At 54.4% G+C, this 21,018-nt stretch overlaps 2 protein-coding genes across 4 annotated transcripts in view; one reads left to right on the top strand and one right to left on the bottom strand.

The window, feature by feature from the left end:
- rasgrp4 (RAS guanyl releasing protein 4) overlaps window positions 1–12,304 on the top strand; it is a 40,944-nt gene extending 28,640 nt beyond the window's left edge. For both annotated transcript variants that reach the window (XM_069186448.1, XM_069186449.1), the window contains 10 exons: window positions 1,031–1,147; window positions 1,609–1,884; window positions 2,471–2,551; window positions 3,252–3,356; window positions 4,145–4,254; window positions 6,440–6,584; window positions 7,455–7,491; window positions 8,020–8,163; window positions 8,952–9,211; window positions 9,520–12,304. In XM_069186448.1, the coding sequence (XP_069042549.1) occupies window positions 1,031–1,147; window positions 1,609–1,884; window positions 2,471–2,551; window positions 3,252–3,356; window positions 4,145–4,254; window positions 6,440–6,584; window positions 7,455–7,491; window positions 8,020–8,163; window positions 8,952–9,211; window positions 9,520–9,726 (1,482 nt within the window). In that variant the 3' untranslated portion in view covers window positions 9,727–12,304. The remainder of the gene's footprint in view (window positions 1–1,030; window positions 1,148–1,608; window positions 1,885–2,470; window positions 2,552–3,251; window positions 3,357–4,144; window positions 4,255–6,439; window positions 6,585–7,454; window positions 7,492–8,019; window positions 8,164–8,951; window positions 9,212–9,519) is intronic.
- Window positions 12,305–12,957: 653 nt separating this feature from the next.
- im:7138535 (protein FAM98C) lies at window positions 12,958–20,024 on the bottom strand. 2 transcript variants are annotated; one of them, XM_069186450.1, is made up of 9 exons: window positions 19,888–20,024; window positions 18,543–18,688; window positions 17,925–18,050; window positions 17,433–17,698; window positions 16,590–16,670; window positions 16,248–16,364; window positions 14,860–15,027; window positions 13,966–14,170; window positions 12,958–13,653 (listed from the first exon to the last, which is right to left on the bottom strand). In XM_069186450.1, exons 1-8 carry the CDS (start codon window positions 19,929–19,931, stop codon window positions 14,024–14,026), a joined length of 1,095 nt encoding a protein of 364 aa, XP_069042551.1. In that variant the 5' UTR covers window positions 19,932–20,024; the 3' UTR covers window positions 12,958–13,653; window positions 13,966–14,023. The 2 variants fall into 2 exon arrangements, with proteins under 2 accessions (XP_069042551.1, XP_069042553.1); XM_069186452.1 differs by lacking the exon at window positions 18,543–18,688 and having other exon boundaries at window positions 19,888–19,990.
- Between the last annotated feature and the right edge of the window lie 994 nt (window positions 20,025–21,018).

Raw genomic sequence — 21,018 nt, forward strand, 5'->3', positions numbered from 1 at the left:
TCACACTCTCCCCACTCACACTCACTCTCACACTCTCACACTCACACTCTCCCCACTCTCACTCTCACACTCACACTCTCACACTCTCACTCTCACACTCTCCCCACTCACTCTCACACTCACACTCTCACTCTCACACTCCCCCCACTCACACTCTCACTCTCAAACTCTCACTCTCACACTCACACTCTCACACTCTCCCCACTCACACTCACACTCTCACTCTCACACTCTCCCCACTCACACTCACTCTCTCACTCTCACACTCTCACACTCACACTCTCACACTCACACTCTCCCCACTCTCACTCTCACACTCACACTCTCACACTCACACTCTCCCCACTCACTCTCTCACACTCTCACTCTCACTCTCCCCACTCACACTCTCCCCACTCTCACTCTCACACTCACTCTCACACTCACACTCTCCCCACTCTCACACTCACACTCACACTCTCACACTCACTCTTTCACACTCTCACTCTCACACTCACACTCTCACACTCACACTCACTCTCACACTCTCCCCACTCACTCTCTCACTCTCACTCTCTCACACTCTCACTCTCACACTCTCACTCTCACACTCTCACACTCACACTCACTCACACTCTCCCCACTCACACTCTCACTCTCACACTCTCACTCACACTCACATACTCACACTCTCCCCACTCACACTCTCACTCTAACACTCACACTCTCACACTCAGTCACACACACTCTCCCCACTCACACTCTCACTCTCTCACTCTCTCACTCTCTCACACTCACACACTCACACACACTCTCACACTCACACTCACACTCTCACACACTCTCCCCACTCACACACTCACACTCACATACTCACACTCACACACTCACTCACACTCTCCCCACTCACACTCACACTCTCACACACTTACACACACTCTCTCACACTCACACTCATACTCACGCTCAAACTCACACACCACACAGCCTCCTTGTTCTGGCATGATCGGGGCCTCTCCCTCCTCCAGCTGCGTCTCTCTGTGTTGTGCAGAAGCTGCGGGCTCTCCAGAACTTCAGCACGCTGATGGCAGTGACGGGGGGGCTGTGTCACAGCTCCATCTCGCGCCTCAAGGACACGGCCAGCCTGCTGCCCCAGGACGTCACCAAGGTCAGACACTGGGACACCCTGGTCTCGGACAGGAACTGCGGCACAGGCAGCTGCTCCACAGACACGAAGCACTCTTGAACACAAGCCCTCCTTGCCCACACACAGCTCTGCGCTGCTCACGCGCAGTATTCTAGAACGGGAATCTTCTCACCCACATATAGGATTGTAGAACATGGCGTTCTGGAACAGGAGCCTCCAGAAACAGATCTGAGCTTCGACAAACGGGTACAACCTCAGATAGCAAAACAACAACAGGTGGCTCTAGAAGAAGGATCAGGGTAGAGCAAGGCACCCTAGTGATCCAGACTCTGGGTGGGTTGCTGTTCTAGAGTGATGTCTCTGTTGTTCTAGAGCTGTTCTACACCCATATTCATCACCTGTTTCTAACCCAAATTGGACTTTTTTCCTTACTTCTTGACTCTTTTCTCTCCCTGCCACTGTCTGCCCTCTGTCCGCCCCAGACCCTGAACGAGCTGACGGAGCTGCTGTCGTCCAGCAGTAACTACGGCACTTACCGGCGGGTGTACAGTGACTGTGTGGGCTTCAAGATGCCCATCCTGGGGGTCCACCTGAAGGACCTGGTGTCCCTGCACGAGGCCCTGCCCGACTACCTGGAGGACAACAAGATCAACCTCAGCAAGATGCAGCACCTGTACAGCAACATCAGTGAGCTGCTGGCCATCCAGAATCACCACCCACCCTTCCAGGCCAACAAGGACCTGCTGCACCTGCTCACGGTGAGAGGGAGGGACAGGAACAGACTGGGAGAGAGGGAGAGGAATGGACTGGGACAGAGGGAGAGGAATGGACTGGGACAGAGTCACAGGAACAGACTGGGACAGAGTCACAGGAACTGACTGGGACAGAGGGACAGGAACGAGAGAGACAGAGGAGTATGTGGAGGAAAGGGAGAGAGAGAGGAGTGTGTGGAGGGAAGGGGGAGAGGCAGAGGAGTGTGTGGAGGAAGAAGAGAGCGAGGGAAGGGACAGAGAGGAGTGTATGGAGGGAAGGAGAGAGAGAGGGAAGGGAGAGAGAGAAATCTATGTCTGTAGATTTTAGTTTACTTTTATTTTTGTTTTGTTTCGTGGTAATTTTATTATTTTTATTTGCTTTGGCAACACTGATTGTACCCATCGGTCAGGCTAATAAAGCACCTTGAATTGAATTGAATTGAGAGGAGTGTGCGGAGGGAAGGGAGACAGAGGGAGGGAGGAGTCTGTACAGCACAGGCTGACTCAGGGAGAATGGAGAAAGAGAGAAAGGGAGGAGTGTGAGTGTGCTCTGTGACCCAGCCTGACACTGTGTGACCTTGTGTGTCCCCAGCTGTCTCTAGACCTGTACTACACAGAGGATGAGATCTACGAGCTCTCCTATGCCAAGGAACCTAAGAACCCTAAATTACAGGTGCGAAAGAGACCACAACACAGGACATTACAGCATGGTATTGTACAGTACAACCCCATATACTGCGCTATGATACAATGCAGGACAGAACAGCACAGTGCAACCCAATGCAGCATAGAACAGTACAGTATAGAACAGTATAACCCAGTACAGAAGAGGGAAGCTCAGACACCTTTAAAAACAGCGTAGCATAGGACAGACAGTATAGTACTGCACAATGAAACAAGGTACCATACAGTACAGTACAGCACAATGGAAAAGCACTGTATAATGCAGCTCAACATACTACAACACAGAGTAGCTCCACACAGTATAGTGTAACACAGCACTGTGTAGTACAGCAGAGTATGACCTGGTACAGCACAGCGCCCCACAACACACCATTGCACAGAGGAGAGTGATACACACTATGGTTCAACACTATAGAGCAGGAATTATTGACAGCCGAGCTCCGTACACAGCAGTGTACAGGATGCAAGAGAAACAGAGTACAGGGTGTTCGTATCCAAACAACTTAATGAGGCCGACATACAAAACAGCTGCTTTAAAAATCCTGCTGGCTTCCTAGGCTCCTTAGAAAACCCAGTACATTGTAACGCAGCTGGGATACACAGTCATAAAGAACAGTGTGATGTGATCACGTCATGTGCTCTCTGTCTCTCTCCCCCACCCTCTCTTCCTTCCTCGGCCTGCTCTCCAGTCTGTCACCCCAGTGAAGCCCCCAATGATAGCAGACTGGGCGTCCGGGGTGGCCCCCCGCCTCGACCCCGCCACCATCTCCAAGCACGTCAAACAGATGGTTGACGTAAGGACGCTCTCATTCTGATTTGACATTTTTTAGGTTCAATATATTTTTCCCTGTTAAAATGCTTAACAACAATGGCTTACACTTGTATAGCGCTTTTCTGGACACTCCACTCAGAGCGCTTTACAGGTAATGGGGATCCCCTCCACCCCCACCAGTGTGCAGCCCCACCTGGATGATGAGACAGCAGCCATAGTGCACCAGTACTCTCCCCACACACCAGCTCTCAGTGGGAGGAGAGCAGAGTGATGAAGCCAGTTCAGCGATGGGGATTATTAGGAGGCCATGACTGGTAAAGGCCAGGGGGAAATTTGGCCAGGACACCAGGGTGATTTACCACCCTAATGCCCTGGGATTTTTAATTACCTCAGAGAGTCAAGACCTCAGTTTTACGTGTCATCTGAAGGACGGCACTTTATTTTACAGTATAGTGTCTCCGTCACTATACTGGGGCATTAGGACCCACACAGACCGCAGGGTGAGCGCCCCCTGCTGGTTCCTGTAACACCTCTTCCAGCAGCAGTTTTTCCCAGGAGTCTCCCATCCAGGTACTGGACAGGCTCACACCTGCTGAGCTCCAGTGGGCTGCCAGCTGGGAGCTGTGGAGTGATGAATGGATTTACAGGCATAAATTCGTCTAGAGCTCTGAACAGCCACACAGCAAAGCCTGACTGGTTTCTTCCTGATTTAACTGACATTTGTTTATTTACTTATTTTACTGGAAGTTTGCCTTCACCTGTGAACCTGCAGGCATCTCTCATTGCCTGTGTGTCTGTCGCCCCCTACAGTCCATCATGAAGAACTACGACCACAACCTGGATGGCTACATTGCACTGGAGGACTTTGAGAAGATTGCTGCCAGCTTTCCATTCTCCTTCTGCACACAGGAGAGCGACAGGTCAGACACACAGGCAGACAGACTGAAAACCACCAGGGGAGACAGGCAGTCCCACACACACACCCCGCCAGGAGAGACAGACAGTCACACACACACACCCCGCCAGGAGAGACAGACAGTCACACACACACACCCCACCAGGAGAGACAGACAGTCACACACACACACCCTGCCAGGAGAGACAGACAGTCACACACACACACCCCACCAGGAGAGACAGGCAGTCCCACACACACACCCCGCCAGGAGAGACAGACAGTCACACACACACACCCCGCCAGGAGAGACAGACAGTCCCACACACACACCCCGCCAGGAGAGACAGACAGTCACACACACACACCCCACCAGGAGAGACAGACAGTCACACACACACACCCCACCAGGAGAGACAGACACCCACACACACACCCCGCCAGGAGAGACAGGCAGTCCCACACACACACCCCGCCAGGAGAGACAGAAAGTCACACACACACACCCCACCAGGGGAGACAGGCAGCCCCACACACACACCCCGCCAGGGGAGACAGGCAGTCCCACACACACACCCCACCAGGGGAGACAGGCAGTCCCACACACACACCCCGCCAGGAGAGACAGGCAGTCACACACACACACCCCACCAGGAGAGACAGGCAGTCCCACACACACACCCCGCCAGGAGAGACAGGCAGTCACACACACACACCCCACCAGGGGAGACAGGCAGCCCCACACACACACCCCGCCAGGGGAGACAGGCAGTCCCACACACACACCCCGCCAGGAGAGACAGACAGTCACACACACACACCCCGCCAGGGGAGACAGGCAGCCCCACACACACCCCACCAGGGGAGACAGGCAGTCCCACACACACACCCCGCCAGGAGAGACAGACACCCACACACACACACCCCGCCAGGAGAGACAGACAGTCACACACACACACCCCGCCAGGAGAGACAGGCAGTCACACACACCCCGCCAGGAGAGACAGACACCCACACACACACCCCGCCAGGGGAGACAGGCAGCCCCACACACACCCCACCAGGGGAGACAGGCAGTCCCACACACACACCCCGCCAGGAGAGACAGACAGTCACACACACACACCCCGCCAGGAGAGACAGGCAGTCACACACACCCCGCCAGGAGAGACAGACACCCACACACACACCCCGCCAGGAGAGACAGACAGTCACACACACACACCCCGCCAGGAGAGACAGACACCCACACACACACCCCGCCAGGAGAGACAGACACCCACACACACACCCCGCCAGGAGAGACAGACACCCACACACACCCCACCAGGGGAGACAGGCAGTCCCACACACACACCCCGCCAGGAGAGACAGACAGTCACACACACACACCCCGCCAGGAGAGACAGACAGTCCCACACACACACCCCGCCAGGAGAGACAGGCAGTCCCACACACACACCCCGCCAGGAGAGACAGACAGTCACACACACACACCCCGCCAGGAGAGACAGACAGTCCCACACACACACCCCGCCAGGAGAGACAGGCAGTCCCACACACCCCGCCAGGAGAGACAGGCAGTCCCACACACACACCCCGCCAGGAGAGACAGGCAGTCCCACACACACACCCCGCCAGGAGAGACAGGCAGTCCCACACACACACCCCGCCAGGAGAGACAGGCAGTCCCACACACCCCACCAGGGGAGACAGGCAGTCCCACACACACACCCCGCCAGGAGAGACAGACACCCACACACACACACATCGCCAGGAGAGACAGACACCCACACACACACACATCGCCAGGAGAGACAGACAGCCACAGACAACCCGCCAGGAGAGACAGACAGACACACACACACACACACACAGACAGAGACACACACACACACACCGCCAGGAGAGACAGACAGACACACACACACACACACAGACAGAGACACACACACACACACTGCCAGGAGAGACAGACAGTCAAACACATACACACATCGCCAGGAGAGACAGACAGTCACACACACCCTACCAAGAGAAACAGACAGCCACACACACCCAACTAGGAGAAACAGACAGCCCTCCCCTTTCCCTCCTCCTATATCCCCCATTCCCCCTCTCTCTTAGCGCTGCTCTCTCCTGTTTTAATGATGTGATTTCTGCTCCAGCAGAGTGCTGGACTAACTCAGCGCGGGCTCTGCTCTGTCCAGGCAGGGGGAGATTAGCCGTGAGGAGATCACCTCCTACTTCATGCGGGGGATGTCTGTCTGTGCCAAGCTGGGCTTCAACATCCTGCACAACTTCCAGGAGACAACGTACAAGAGGCCCACCTTCTGCGACGCCTGCGGGGGCTTTGTGAGGCACCTCGTCTGTCTCTGTATCTCTCTCCTTCGCACTGTCTCTCCCTCTACCACTGTCATCCCCACTGTCTTTCTCACTCTGCAAGTCCCTATCTCTCTCGCTGTGTCAGTGTACTTACTCTTACTCTGGAGGTGTAACTCAACCTCACTCTGTGTAACTGCTGTCTGACTCAACCCCACTCTGTGTAACTGCTGTGTGACTCAACCCCACTCTGTGTAACTGCTGTGTGAGTCAACCCCACTCTGTGTAACTGCTGTGTGACTACACCCCACTCTGTGTAACTTCTGTGTGACTCAACCCCACTCTGTGTAACTGCTGTGTGACTCAACCTCACTCTGTGTAACCGCTGTGTGACTACACCCCACTCTGTGTAACCGCTGTGTGACTACACCCCACTCTGTGTAACTGCTCTGTGACTCAACCCCACTCTGTGTAACTGCTGTCTGACTCAACCCCACTCTGTGTAACTGCTGTGTGACTCAACCCCACTCTGTGTAACTGCTGTGTGACTACACCCCACTCAGTGTAACTGCTGTGTGACTCAACCCCACTCAGTGTAACTGCTGTGTGACTCAACCCCACTCTGTGTAACTGCTGTGTGACTCAACCCCACTCTGTGTAACTGCTGTCTGACTCAACCCCACTCTGTGTAACTGCTGTGTGACTCAACCCCACTCTGTGTAACTGCTGTGTGACTCAACCCCACTCTGTGTAACTGCTGTGTAATTAATGTCCAATCTGAGAAACTTCAGTGTAATATATGTTCCCTCTGAGTAACCACTGTGTAACTGACCCCCACTCTGTAAGTGCAGTGTAGTTCAGGTCCACTCTGAGTAACTGCTGTATATGTCTCCTGTCTTTCAGCTCTGGGGAGTCATCAAACAGGGCTATCGCTGCAGAGGTAAGACAAGCCTTTCATACGCCAACAGCCTCTTCCACATCACCATAACAACCAGCTCACTACTATAAGAACACAGCGAGCAGCACGTCCGATGCTTTTCTGTACTAACCAGAATATCGCCGTGCCCAGTGCTGACCAGTCCCTCTGTTACTGGCCACAGTGCCGGGCGCTGACCAGTTCCTCTGTTACTGTGAGACTGACCAGTCCCTCTGTTACTGTGAGACTGACCAGTCCCTCTGTTACTGGCCGCCGTGCCTGGCGCTGACCAGTCCCTCTGTTACTGTCTGACGTGCCCGGCACTGACCAGTCCCTCTGTTACTGTGAGACTGACCAGTCCCTCTGTTACTGGCTGCCGTGCCCGGTGCTGACCAGTCCCTCTGTTACTTTGAGACTGACCAGTCCCTCTGTTACTGGCCGCCGTGCCCGGCGCTGACCAGTCACTCAGTTACCGCCGCCGTGCCCGGTGCTGACCAGTCCCTCAGTTACCGCCGCCGTGCCAGGTGCTGACCAGTCCCTCTCTCTGTCCAGACTGCGGGGTGAACTGTCACCGGCACTGTAAGGACCAGGTGGTGCTGGAGTGCCACAAGCGCTTCCCCGTGCTGCCCGGCGATGCCCCGCCTTCCTGCCCCTCCACGCCAGCCCCCGAGACCTGCAGCAAGACCCACAGCTGGAGTGAGTGACCCCTCTGCCTCCCGGAACTGCCCCGCCTGTCCGCGCTAGCGCAGCAAAAACAAATCCACACCCTCTCGTTAGCCCGGACGACCCGGAAAACCTGGTGCCGCGAGGAAATCGAGCACAGCGCCATCGCGGTATCCACACGGAAACGAGACACGATCAGATCACTTAATTGGCCAGATACAATGTCTTGCATTAGGAATTTGTCTCCTCACAGACCCCAGCTGGCTCTCCATGAGACACACAGACAGGGAGAGAAGCTGGGGGTCAGAGCGCAGGGTCAGCCATTGATACGGCGCCCCTGGAGCAGCTGGGGTGAAGGGCCTCGCTCAGGGGCCCAACGGAGTAGGATTCCTCTGCCGGCCGTGGGATACGAACTGGCAACCCTCCAGCCACAGGTGGCGGAGGCGCAGGTCCTCGGCCACAGAGCCACAGCTCCGCCCCTGCGTGCCAACAAGAATCAGAAAACAGCAGATTACAGAAAACAGCTAGATCAGGAGAGAACAGCTGAGTACATGAGACAGCAGAGGTTATGTCCCGGGGTGAATGCGAAGCCAGAGGTCTCACACACTTACAGCTATGACCAATTTTCCCCGAAGCCAGAATGTCTCTGGACTGCGGGAGGAAATGCACGCGAATACGAGGAGAGCACGCAAACTCCACACAGACAGCACCCCAGGTCCGGCTCTGTTAGGCAGCAACGCGCCGATTCGAAGATTTTCAGGAGCACAGGTGCACTGCGCCCGTCTCCCCCGGTCACGGTGCTGCCCCTCTCTGCCCCCCAGGCTCGGAAGAGGACGCCTTCGTGTTCCCCCAGGGCGGGGGCGGGGGCGCGGAGCGCGGCGAGGGCCTCCAGGGCCGCTCCCGGTCGCTGGGGCCCGGGATGGACTCGGCCCGCTGGGTCTCGCAGCTCTCGGACCGCTCCACCCAGACGGACCCGGGGGTCTGGACCCCGGGCCCCGTGGACAGAGGGGGCAGGACGGACCCCAGCTCGCCCGCCCCGGGACCCCTGCCGCCCCTGCAGAGGGCGCACCCCGCGGAGAAGGTCAGCAGACGAGAAACCCGCGGAGGGTGGTGGTGGGCGGGGGGGGAATGTGATCCCGGGGAATCAAATCTCACTGCTGCACGGGGCTCAGTTTCCCCGGCAACGCTCATCTGGACGGGCCGGACAGCTCCGCACAGCTCCTGGACGGGACGATCAACTGCCACGTGAAAACAAAATGGCTACAATCCCAGCGGGAGACAGAACTGCGTTTCTCCGTGCAGAAAACATGGGAGCGCACTGCGGTGTACCTCCAGAACAGGTCCTCTGTTTGCATCAGATCTCAATCTGTCTCTCTCTCTCTCACACAGGCGTCTGAGCGCCCCCTGCGGGAGAAACCGAGCCCCTGCGCCAGCCAGCTGCGCCGACAGAACCAGGACCGTGGGTCGCTGGTGTCCCAGAGGTCGCTGAGGTCACAGGGGTCCCAGGCCTCGCTGGGGGCCGGGGAGTCTCCGCCTGTCTCCTTCCTCATCATGAAGATGGAGGAGCTGCAGCTACCGCGGAACGCCAAGACCTGAGCGGACACTCGGACGCCACCCCGCCAGTCCCTGCCTGCCCAGACTCCCCTGACCCCCAACTACCCCCACGCCCGCCACCATGACGAACAGCATGAACTCGTCCCAGCACACTCCCGTCGTCCAGCCCGTCCGCTGTCGGGGTTCCCTCTTGTGAAAAGCAGCGCCGCGCTCGGACGGAGGATGGAGGAATCATCGCTTCGGGGGCGGCCCGGCGCAGACGCGTCAAGGCCGACAGGATATCGCCCCGCGAGGCTCGCTGGGGAACGTTTGCCCAGCAATCTGCTGACGCTGCGGCTGGTCGCCTGTGGAAACGCCGCGCGATCCCCAGTAAACCAGGGGCTGAGACGGCGGCTGGCCCAGCGGGGTCTCCAGGACCTCTCACTAACACAGACCGGATCAGGTCTTTTTACTGCCACTTCTACTGCTTCACCTCCGAATGTTTCTGGTCCGGAATGTCTCCAAGGTCGCAGGTGCGAGGAGCAAGGCCGTCCAGGACCACCCACAGCGAGTCACACAGCCGCCTTAACAGTCGTGGGACCCTGGGGCAGGATCGGGGTCCACGCGGTTCCCAAAAGCCCAGAACCCTTAGAACAGTTTCCTGTGGCACCCCATGGGGAACGGCCTTGGTGTATGTGTCTCCAGTGTACGCTGTCCAGGTCTCCCAGCTCTAGACAGGGAACGCACTGGTAAGACATGAGCTGTAATGGATTTGCCTCTGCCTGGTTTTTGAGCCCAAGTCAAGTTTTGTGAAAGATCCCTCAGGGGCTGGAAATGCACACGGTTCAGTCCGAAGAGCGCCGCACAAACGCTGAAAGACTGAAAGACCAGCAACCAGCTAGATTCATCCAGGGTAACATCAGGGTGGTAACAACAATTCAGCAACTCCAGTGCACTTCAGAACCATCTTGCTTGCTTGAAGATCAGGTTTTTGAACAGTGAAACTGAAATTAACAATAATTTGCAACATGAAAGAAAAGGCAGGTGTGTGTGTGTGTGTGTGTGTGTGTGCGTGCGTGCGCGTGTGTGTGCGAGCGAGCGTGAGCACTGGTCAGGAAACATCAAGCCATTCCTTCGCAGTGCACAGCAAGAAACAGATCCCAACAGGCAATACGATAAAGTTGCAATGGCAGCGCCACCGACACTGGCCCCTTCTCGGCCTGCCCCCTGCTGGCCATTGAAGTGATGGCAGGTATCTGACAGCAAGAGGGACGGCCAACCCAGGGCTCCTGGGTTTCCACACACCTCTCACCTGTGGTGTGTAAGTGCCCGGTGGGGAATCTGCAGTTTGTTTGGGAGTTGCTTAATTATTTGTCACCAGTTCATGATGTTCATACGTTGCAGAGCTCCGTATAAACTGTGAGGGTGCCCTCAGATCTCCATGTAAACACTGAGGGGCCATACAGGGCTCCATATAACCCTAAGGAAGCGATGAGGAGAGAGGAGCCACTGAGCTCTGTCTGTGCTCCTCCAGCTCCTGCCTTCCAGAGCAACAGCAATAATAAGAAAGGCAATAAGCTCAGACTGCCAATTCACCTCTTCCACAAAAAGCCTTTCTGACCTTCTACTGTATCTCCCTCTCCCCTCTTCCTCCCAGTATGACTCTCTGCCTCTCTCCTCTTCCTCCCTGTACCTAGATCACCTTTGCATCACTCTTTCCTCCTTGTATTGCAATCACCCCTTCTCTGTACCCCTCCCTCCCCATCACCCCTCTCTACCCCTCCCTGTCCCTCTCCATTATCCCTCCTCTCTGTACCCCTCCCTCCCCATCACCCTCTCTCTACCCCTCCCTCCCCTCTCTGTCCCTCTCCATTATCCCTCCTCTCTGTACCCCTCCCTCCCCATTACTCCCCCAGTCACCCCTCCCTCTCCATTATCCCTCCTCTCTGTACCCCTCCCTCCCCATTACTCCCCCAGTCACCCCTCCCTCTCCATTATCCCTCCTCTCTGTACCCCTCCCTCCCCATCACTCCCCCAGTCACCCCTCCCTCTCCATTATCCCTCCTCTCTGTACCCCTCCCTCCCCATTACTCCCCCAGTCACCCCTCCCTCTCCATTATCCCTCCTCTCTGTACCCCTCCCTCCCCATTACTCCCCCAGTCACCCCTCTCTCTCCATTATCCCTCCTCTCTGTACCCCTCCCTCCCCATTACTCCCCCAGTCACCCCTCTCTCTCCATTATCCCTCCTCTCTGTACCCCTCCCTCCCCATTACTCCCCCAGTCACCCCACTCTCCACATTATCCCTCCTCTCTGTACCCCTCCCTCCCCATCACTCCCCCAGTCACCCCTCTCTCTCCATTATCCCCCCTCTCCCTCAGTTTCTGACTCCTTCTCTGCCCCCCCTCTTCACACTTACTGCACTGCCAGAAACAGACTTGATGCTCTTTTATTTAAAACAACAAAAGTAGATCTTATTTATTGAATCTGTGCATTAATGTTTTTTTAAACACTTAAAATGTTTTGTAGCAGAAATGCAATGTGATTGTTTTATTTCTGTATGGAAAAAGAATTTTTCATCTTGAGGGCATTAGACCCTAAATGAGAATGTTTTAATAAAAAAAAAATGGAATTACATCTGATTTTGTCACCCACTAATTTGTAAATTTTCTTTAGTAACAGCCGTAGCAATATCTGGAGGAGTAACAGCATGTAGCAGGAGTAACAGTAGTCGTTAAAGCAGTACCAATAGTAGCAACAAAGGTGTTAGTCTAACAGTGTAACTGCAGAGTCAGTAAGATCGGTAGTGTTTAGTAGCAGCAGCAGGTATATTGACTATACTAGTAGCAGCATATGTAGTAACTATAGCAGGAGCAGGTATCCTAATATCCCTCTGCATCAACCATCCACACACCAACGCTTGGAGAGGAATAAATATCCTGGTAAGGACACTTACTTTCAGTCCTTGCTATTCCAGCCACACCTGGAATAGCGTACACGCACGCGCACGCACGCACGCACACTCGCACGCCCGCACGCCCGCTCGCACGCCCGCTCGCACTTCTGTACGGGGAAGACCTCCCGCCAGCCCCCTCTGCTCTCACCTGCTAGGCCAGACCTCATGAGAGGTCAGCACTGGGATTGTACAGCAGCACAGTGGAGACACCTTCCCAGATACCGTATGAACACCAGCAATACACACAACACGTCAACATACACACACACACACACTCTCTGGTACGCACACTGTCTGATAAACACAAACAACGCTGAATATAAAAAAAAAGACCCCAAAGAAGGACAATGTTTTTATTCAAACAAAATATGCCTCTTAGATTGAGATTGATTTACAAGAATAACGCAATTATTTAAAGTTTAAAGTTCAATTAAAGCTCTGAAATTTTACATTGACCCCAACATAACTATACCCATTTTATTTGAGAATTAGTAATAACTCTAATACCTTGCAGTCTCTCTGCTTCCCATCATACTACCAAATCCATAACCATTTGCGGTTTTTGTTAAGACAGTGCAATCAGTTAGCTCACCGATTAGTGAATGTACAGTCTAGTCTAGTGTCAGAAATAACAGAATACTGTGGGCTGTGATGAGATAAACCCTTGTTATTTTCCAGAAACCAAGAATCAACATTTTTTGCAAGGAGCAGAGGTGCCTCCTACTAGCAAGACTGGCAATTGAAAAAAAATAGTTACTAACGGATCTCCAGGAGAAAGATCTCTACATACCTTATTAAATATGTTGGCAGAGATCACTGAACCAGTTTGTCGTGATCAAACCTAACAAGCACGGCACCAGCAGTAACGCTAACACACCAAAAACCAAGAACAGCCCACACTGGAAGAAACTTTTAGATACATACTGGGATAAAAAAATATATAGATATACATACATGTGCATATACATTTAATCACATACAGTGCATTCCTCTGGTGATTCAATGATTTTGCTGCACAATGTCTCCAACAGTCCACTGTACACAGAAACACAACACACAGAAGAGTTAACCCAGAAGAGAAAGAAACACACAAAACAAATTAAAACACAACCACACAACCTGCTTTGTTGTGCATAAATCAAATTAAGGTTTCAGACAAAACCATATATTGATGTCTCTGTCTTTGTCTCCTCCTCAACTGTCTCTCCCCCCATCCCCTCCTCCTCCTCCTCCCCCCTCTGTCTCTCCCCCCCTCCTCCACTCCTCCTACCCTCCTCTGTCTCTCCTCCACTCCTCCTACCCTCCTCTGTCTCTCCCCCCCTGTCTCCGCTCCCTCTCGTTCCTCACCTGTGTCTGGAGGTCAGCAGTACGTGATGCCCGGGAGTGGACAGGCTCCTCCTCTTCCTCACTCTTTCTTCTTGTTCTTCTTCTTGCCGGAGTACCTCCGGCCCCCGCGGCCTCCCCCTCCCTGTCTCCGGGCTCCCCAGGAGGGCATGGGCGGTTCGATCTCCCCAGGGCGGCCCCCTCGGTCCGGCACACTGCCCATCAGCACCTGGGAGCACAGCGAGAGGGGGACGAGTGAGTCTCCCAGCCCCGCGGCTCGCGCGGGGAGTCACCTGCGGCGGACGGACCCCCCCAGCCCCCTGGCTCGCGCGGGGAGTCACCTGCGGCGGACGGACCCCCCCAGCCCCCTGGCTCGCGCGGGGAGTCACCTGCGGCGGACGGACCCCCCCAGCCCCCTGGCTCGCGCGGGGAGTCACCTGCGGCAGACGGACCCCCCCAGCCCCCTGGCTCGCGCGGGGAGTCACCTGCGGCGGACGGACCCCCCCAGCCCCCTGGCTCGCGCGGGGAGTCACCTGCGGCGGACGGACCCCCCCAGCCCCCTGGCTCGCGCGGGGAGTCACCTGCGGCGGACGGACCCCCCCAGCCCCCTGGCTCGCGCGGGGAGTCACCTGAAGCGGACGGACCCCCCCCAGCCCCCTGGCTCGCGCGGGGAGTCACCTGCGGCGGACGGACCCCCCCAGCCCCCTGGCTCGCGCGGGGAGTCACCTGAAGCGGACGGACCCCCCCCAGCCCCCTGGCTCGCGCGGGGAGTCACCTGCGGCGGACGGACCCCCCCCAGCCCCCTGGCTCGCGCGGGGAGTCACCTGAAGCGGACGGACCCCCCCCAGCCCCCTGGCTCGCGCGGGGAGTCACCTGCGGCGGACGGACCCCCCCCAGCCCCCTGCCCCAGGTGCTCGCCTTGTTGACGGCGCAGCAGGTGACACGCCGGGCCTCTCCGCAGCTCGTGGCCACGATGCGCGACTGGTCCTCCCTGGTGGCCAGCAGGTGGCAGAGGGAGGTGGCTGGCAGCGGGGAGAGAGCGCTCTCTAGAGGCTGCAGCACGGTGGACATCAGCCGACTCCGGTCCTGCCGGGGGGAGCAAGGGACAGAGCCAGTAGAGGACATCACCTGCGCCCGGCCACGAGCCGGCTGCCTTTTCACACCTCCCTCATGTCAAGAGAGCACTTCTGAACAGAGTCAGGGCGGCAGGGAATGAGGCCGAGAGCAAGGTGGGCAGAGGAAGAGAGTGCGAGGTGGACAGAGGAAAGACAGTGAGAGAAAGAAGGAGTGAGATGGACAGAGTGAGCAAAAGAGAGTGTGAGATGGAGAGAGAGAGCGAGGGAGAGTGTGAGATGGACAGAGAAAAGACAGTAGAGACAGTGAGAGTGAGATGGAGAGAGAGAGCAAGGCAAAGTGTGAGATAGAGTGAGGGAGAGTGTGAGATGGACAGAGAGGGAGGGTGTGAGATGGACAGAGAGAGGGACAGTATGAGATGGACAGAGAGAGAGGGACAGTGTGCGATGGACAGAGAGAGGGAGGGAGAGTGTGAGATGGACAGAGAAAGAGGGACAGTGTGAGATGGACAGAGAGAGAGAGGGACAGTGTGAGATGGACAGAGAAAGGGACGGTGTGAGATGGACAGAGAGAGAGGGAGGAAGAGTGAGAGATGGACAGAGAGAGAGAGGGACAGTGTGAGATGGACAGAGAGAGAAAGGGACAGTGTGAGATGGACAGAGAGAGAGAGGGACAGTGTGAGATGGACAGAGAGAGAGGGAGGAAGAGTGAGAGATGGACAGAGAGAGGGACAGTGTGAGATGGACAGAGAGAGAGAGGGACAGTGTGAGATGGACAGACAGAGAGAGGGAGAGTGTGAGGTGGACAGAGAGAGTGAGGGACAGTGTAAGATGGAAAGAGAGATGGACAGAGAGAGAGAGGGACAGTGTGAGATGGACAGAGAGAGGGAGAGTGTGAGATGGACAGAGAGAGAGAGAGAGGGAGAGTGTGAGATGGACAGAGAGAGAGAGGGAAAGTGTGAGACGGACAGAGAGAGAGGGACAGTGTGCGATGGACAGAGAGGGACAGTGTGAGGTGGACAGAGAGAGAGGGAGGAAGAGTGAGAGATGGACAGAGAGAGGGACAGTGTGAGATGGACAGAGAGAGAGAGGGACAGTGTGAGATGGACAGAGAGAGAGAGGGACAGTGTGAGGTGGACAGAGAGAGAGGGACAGTGTGAGGTGGACAGGGTGAGAGAACAGAGACAGTGGCAGTGAGAGAGACTGGAAGAGGAGACAGTGAGAGGGCCATACCTGTCCTCTCTCGCCCCAGTGGAAAGAGCCGACTGTGACCTGGAAGCGCTTGATCATCATGTGACGCCGACACTCATATTCCTGACGGAGAGCCTGATGGATCTCCTCCATGCGGGCCTGAGAGGGACCGTAAGACACAGAGGGAGGGGCAGCTGTTTGATTGGGCTTGTTTCTGCTGTTGTAGGCTAATACACAAGGCAAACTACCTTTACTACCATTATAACGAGAGAGGTCATAAAACGTACTGTGAGTAATTCAGTACTAAAGTCCCTTCAACATCCCCATCAGTAGCTCTCATGCCTGAACCCTTCCTCCCCCAGCACTACCCCGGTGGCATCGTACCCATTGCTCTGAGGTTAAGGGCAACTTCAGCAGTGGCCTTGGGGGAGCGCCCCCTGGCAGTCGGGCAAGGCGTGACACCACCTGTATACAACAAGACTTTGTATTACCAATGACGATTAACTTGGACGAAAAACCGAAAGGCACCCAACAAGAAAATGCACTGCAATTCATAAACAATTTAATATCAAGTGCAGTCTGAACAGGAGAGCGATGAGGTGATTGTGTAACTCTCTCTCACCTGTGCATGTGTACATGTGTGTCTCTGACCAGACTGGCCTGTGTGTATGAACCTGTCCAGATTTATGAGTGTCTGTGTACCTGTCCAGACTGACCTGTGTGTATGAACCTGTCCAGATTTCTAAGATTGTTTGTGTATCAGATGGATACACTGGTCCAGACTGACCTGTGTGTATGAACCTGTCCAGATTTCTAAGATTGTTTGTGTATCAGATGGATACACTGGTCCAGACTGACCTGTGTGTATGAACCTGTCCAGATTTCTAAGATTGTTTGTGTATCAGATGGATACACTGGTCCAGACTGACCTGTGTGTACTAACCTGTTCAGATTTCTAAGATTGTTTGTGTATCAGATGGATAGACTGGTCCAGACTGACCTGTGTGTATGAACCTGTTCAGATTTCTAAGATTGTTTGTGTATCAGATGGATACACTGGTCCAGACTGACCTGTGTGTACTAACCTGTTCAGATTGATATGAGTGTTTGTGTACCTGTCCAGACTGACCAGTGTGTACTAACCTGTTCAGATTTATACGATTGTTCTTGTTTCAGGCGCATCTACCTGTCCAGCCTCCACTGTGTGTGGACCAGTGGCAGACTCACCTCACCTTGTACCACAGTCAACAAGGAGCTGGGCTGGAGATCCAGGGCCCGGCACAGCAAGAGCAGCTCTCTCTCCATTTCTCCACTGTCTCCTGTGTCTTTATCCACAGCTCTTGCCTCCCCCCGTCCCTCCTCTGTGCCTGCTTTCCCTTCTCCCCTCGTTTCCTCCTCTCCGCCTCTCGCGGCCCGCGCTCCCTCTGCCCCCCCCTGGTGCCGCTCTCTTGCTCGTAGAATCTGTGTCGCCTGGAGCTCGGAGACCAGGAACTCTGCACACAGAGAGGCCGACAGGCAGCAGCTTCACACACACTGTACTGACAGGAACAGACCTTCACTGACACTGCCCCCCATATACATCACAGCGCCTACAGGCTCACAGTCGACATGCATCCTCCGGTTTCTCCTGCGACCCTGCCCCTGTCCCACTCCTACCCCCCTCTCTCTCCGGCTCTCTGCTTCGTTCTCTTCGTTTCATCCCCGCCCCCCCCCTCTGACCGATGGCCGTGCGGCGGGCGTGCGCGCTGTCCAGGCCGTGCCCCAGGGCGGGGTGAGGGCAGTGCATCTCCTCCAGCGCGGCGCTCAGCTGCTCCAGGGCCGCAGGGCAGGCGCCGCCGTCACAGCCTGGAGAAACACAGCAGGGCCGCGCGTCAGCCCTCTCCCTCCTCTTCCTCGCCCGGCGTGAGTGGCGAGGAGGAGAGAGGCCACGCGTCTGTGCTGACAAAACCGGTAGCGATGCACTTCTTATCTCCTACACCTGCCAGGCAGATCTGGCCGTCAGCACACAGAAATAGGTGAAGCTGGGTGGGCCCTATCGTCAGCGTGGGGTGTGCAGGGAGTGTTTCAGCAGCAGGTGAAGAAGGAGTTTAGGGCCGCGGGTCTCTGACTGGTCTGTTGGATGGTCACGGAGCGCAGCCACCTGCAGATATTTTCAGATTTACCAAGATAAACGTGTGCTTAAAGTTAGGGACTCCTGTGTCGTAACCGTCCCATCCCAGAAACAGGAATTATCTCTGCTTTTCTCTGTGGAGAGTTCCATTATCAACATCATTTTCATACACACTGAGGGTGTTGACAATATGCATGTTGTGAATAGAGTAAAAGCTGTACAGTGACCTTGTCCAGGGCTGCTGCTGTCCTGTTCCAGACCACCAGAGTCCCTCAGCTGTGACAGGAGCCAGAGAATGAGAGGAGGGAACACAGAGCACTGTGCATCCTCACACTGACACTGACACCCACTGCCACACACACTGTCTCTGTACCTAAGAGAGAGAACAGGAGGCTACAGTAACAGTACAGTAACAGTCCTGTTACAATATGAGCTACAGACCCAGTACAGTAGAACAGTCCTGTTACAATAGGAGCTACAGTCCCAGTACAGTAGAACAGTCCTGTTACAATAGGGGCTACAGTCCCAGTACAGTAGAACAGTCCTGTTACAATAGGGGCTACAGTCCCAGTACAGTAGAACAGTCCTGTTACAGTAGGGGCTACAGTCCCAGTACAGTAGAACAGTCCTGTTACAATAGGAGCTACAGTCCCAGTACAGTGGAACAGTCCTGTTACAGTAGGAGCTACAGTCCCAGTACAGTAGAACAGTCCTGTTACAATAGGAGCTACAGTCCCAGTGCAGTAGAACAGTCCTGTTACAATAGGGGCTACAGTCCCAGTACAGTGGAACAGTCCTGTTACAGTAGGAGCTACAGTCCCAGTACAGTAGAACAGTCCTGTTACAATAGGAGCTACAGTCCCAGTACAGTAGAACAGTCCTGTAACAGTAGGGGCTACAGTCCCAGTACAGTGGAACAGTCCTGTTACAATAGGGGCTACAGTCCCAGTACAGTAGAACAGTCCTGTTACAATAGGAGCTACAGTCCCAGTACAGTGGAACAGTCCTGTTACAATAGGGGCTACAGTCCCAGTACAGTGGAACAGTCCTGTTACAATAGGAGCTACAGTCCCAGTACAGTAGAACAGTCCTGTTACAATAGGAGCTACAGTCCCAGTACAGTAGAACAGTCCTGTTACAGTAGGAGCTACAGTCCCAGTACAGTAGAACAGTCCTGTTACAATAGGGGCTACAGTCCCAGTACAGTAGAACAGTCCTGTTACAGTACGAGCTACAGTCCCAGTACAGTAGAACAGTCCTGTTACAATAGGGGCTACAGTCCCAGTACAGTAGAACAGTCACAGAACAAAAAGTTATATTATCACAGGGCTCTACAATCCCCTGTAATAACATAACAGGTCCTGCACAAGCTTTGCAGTACGAAAATGAAAAGCAAGTCGGATTTTAAGTATTGGCTGACGCATGTCTCACACAAGTAGCTGCTGCAATGTAACTGAACACGGCTCTGCCGTACAAGCAGTGAGCTCGATAGTTGTCATCCTGACGGAATACTGCTCAACTTTGAAACAACTACTTACCGCATTCATTGATTTAATGATTGAGGACACTCACCCTAAAGCTCGGAGAGCACCTAACATCCCTTTGTCTTCGTCCATGAGGCTCTCGAAACAGCTCTAATTTGCTATAAAATAAAAGATACACTGAGCACTTGGCAACAATAACGCCGCAAAACACTTCCTGGTTTTGCGACTACCAATGCCATCGAACGAACTAGGCATTACTAGACCCTCACAGATTACATTGCTGATGATTGGCCATGTCCTGACTAATTCATCTTAATCATTTAAAATTTAGCAAGCAATGTAAATGTTATATGACTGGAATATGAATGTGAGACCGGGTTTATTTTCCAACCTTTGAATACAAAAAAAGACTTAGTTCAGTCTTTGGAAAAAAAACCTACACTAACCATAATTTATTCCCAGGTCCGCCTGCTCTTTTGTGGTTAAGTTTACTCATTGCTGCTTTCGAATGAAGAAACCATGTATTGCCTACACCATAAATTTTAATAAAAATAACTTGTAAAAAGCTTATAACTTGTAAAAATAACTTATATGTAAAAAGCAAGCAGCCGTATCACTCTGCAACTCACAACTAGCAACCCACTGGAGCTCAGCTCCTGTGAGCCTGGTCAGCACCTATACGGGAGACCTCCTGGGAAACACTAAGGTTGCTGCTGGAAGAGGTGTTAGTGGGGCCAGCAGGGGGCGCTCACCCTGCAGCCAATGTGGGTCCTAATGCCCCAGTATAGTGATGGGGACACTGTACTGTAAAAAGGTGCCGCCCTTCGAATGAGACGTGAAAACAAGGCCCTGACTCTCTGTGGTCATTAAAAATCCCAGGGTGTTTCCCATTGGCCCTTACCAATCATGGCCTCCTAATAATCCCCATCACTGAACTGGCTTCATCACTCTGTTCTCCTCCCCCCTGAGAGCTGGTGTGTGGGGAGAGGACTGGCGCACTATGGCTGCCGTCGCATCATCCAGGTGGGGCTGCACACTGGTGGTGGTGGAGGGGATCCCCATTACCTGTAAAGCGCTTTGAGTGGAGTGTCCAGAAAACCGCCATATAAGTGTAAGCAATTATTTTTTATTATTATGCTGGTTACCATGGCATTAAGTGACCGGGGAGCACGCGACTCATAGTTAAGCAGTTCTCACGAGGGAAAAGGAGGCCTTGATA

This window comes from Lepisosteus oculatus, chromosome 3, assembly GCF_040954835.1.
Source record: "Lepisosteus oculatus isolate fLepOcu1 chromosome 3, fLepOcu1.hap2, whole genome shotgun sequence".
NCBI lineage: Eukaryota > Metazoa > Chordata > Actinopteri > Semionotiformes > Lepisosteidae > Lepisosteus > Lepisosteus oculatus.

What these genes read in the sequence shown, in the direction of transcription:
- im:7138535 (XM_069186450.1), bottom strand. Translation starts at nt 19,931, where the DNA reads ATGGACGAAGACAAAGGGATGTTAGGTGCTCTCCGAGCTTTAGG. An exon ending in CGCCCGCCGCACGGCCATCG is followed by an intron (nt 17,699 to 17,924) that starts GTCAGAGGGGGG and finishes CTCTGTGTGCAG; the next exon opens with AGTTCCTGGTCTCCGAGCTC. An exon ending in ACTGGGGCGAGAGAGGACAG is followed by an intron (nt 15,028 to 16,247) that starts GTATGGCCCTCT and finishes TCCCCCCGGCAG; the next exon opens with GACCGGAGTCGGCTGATGTC.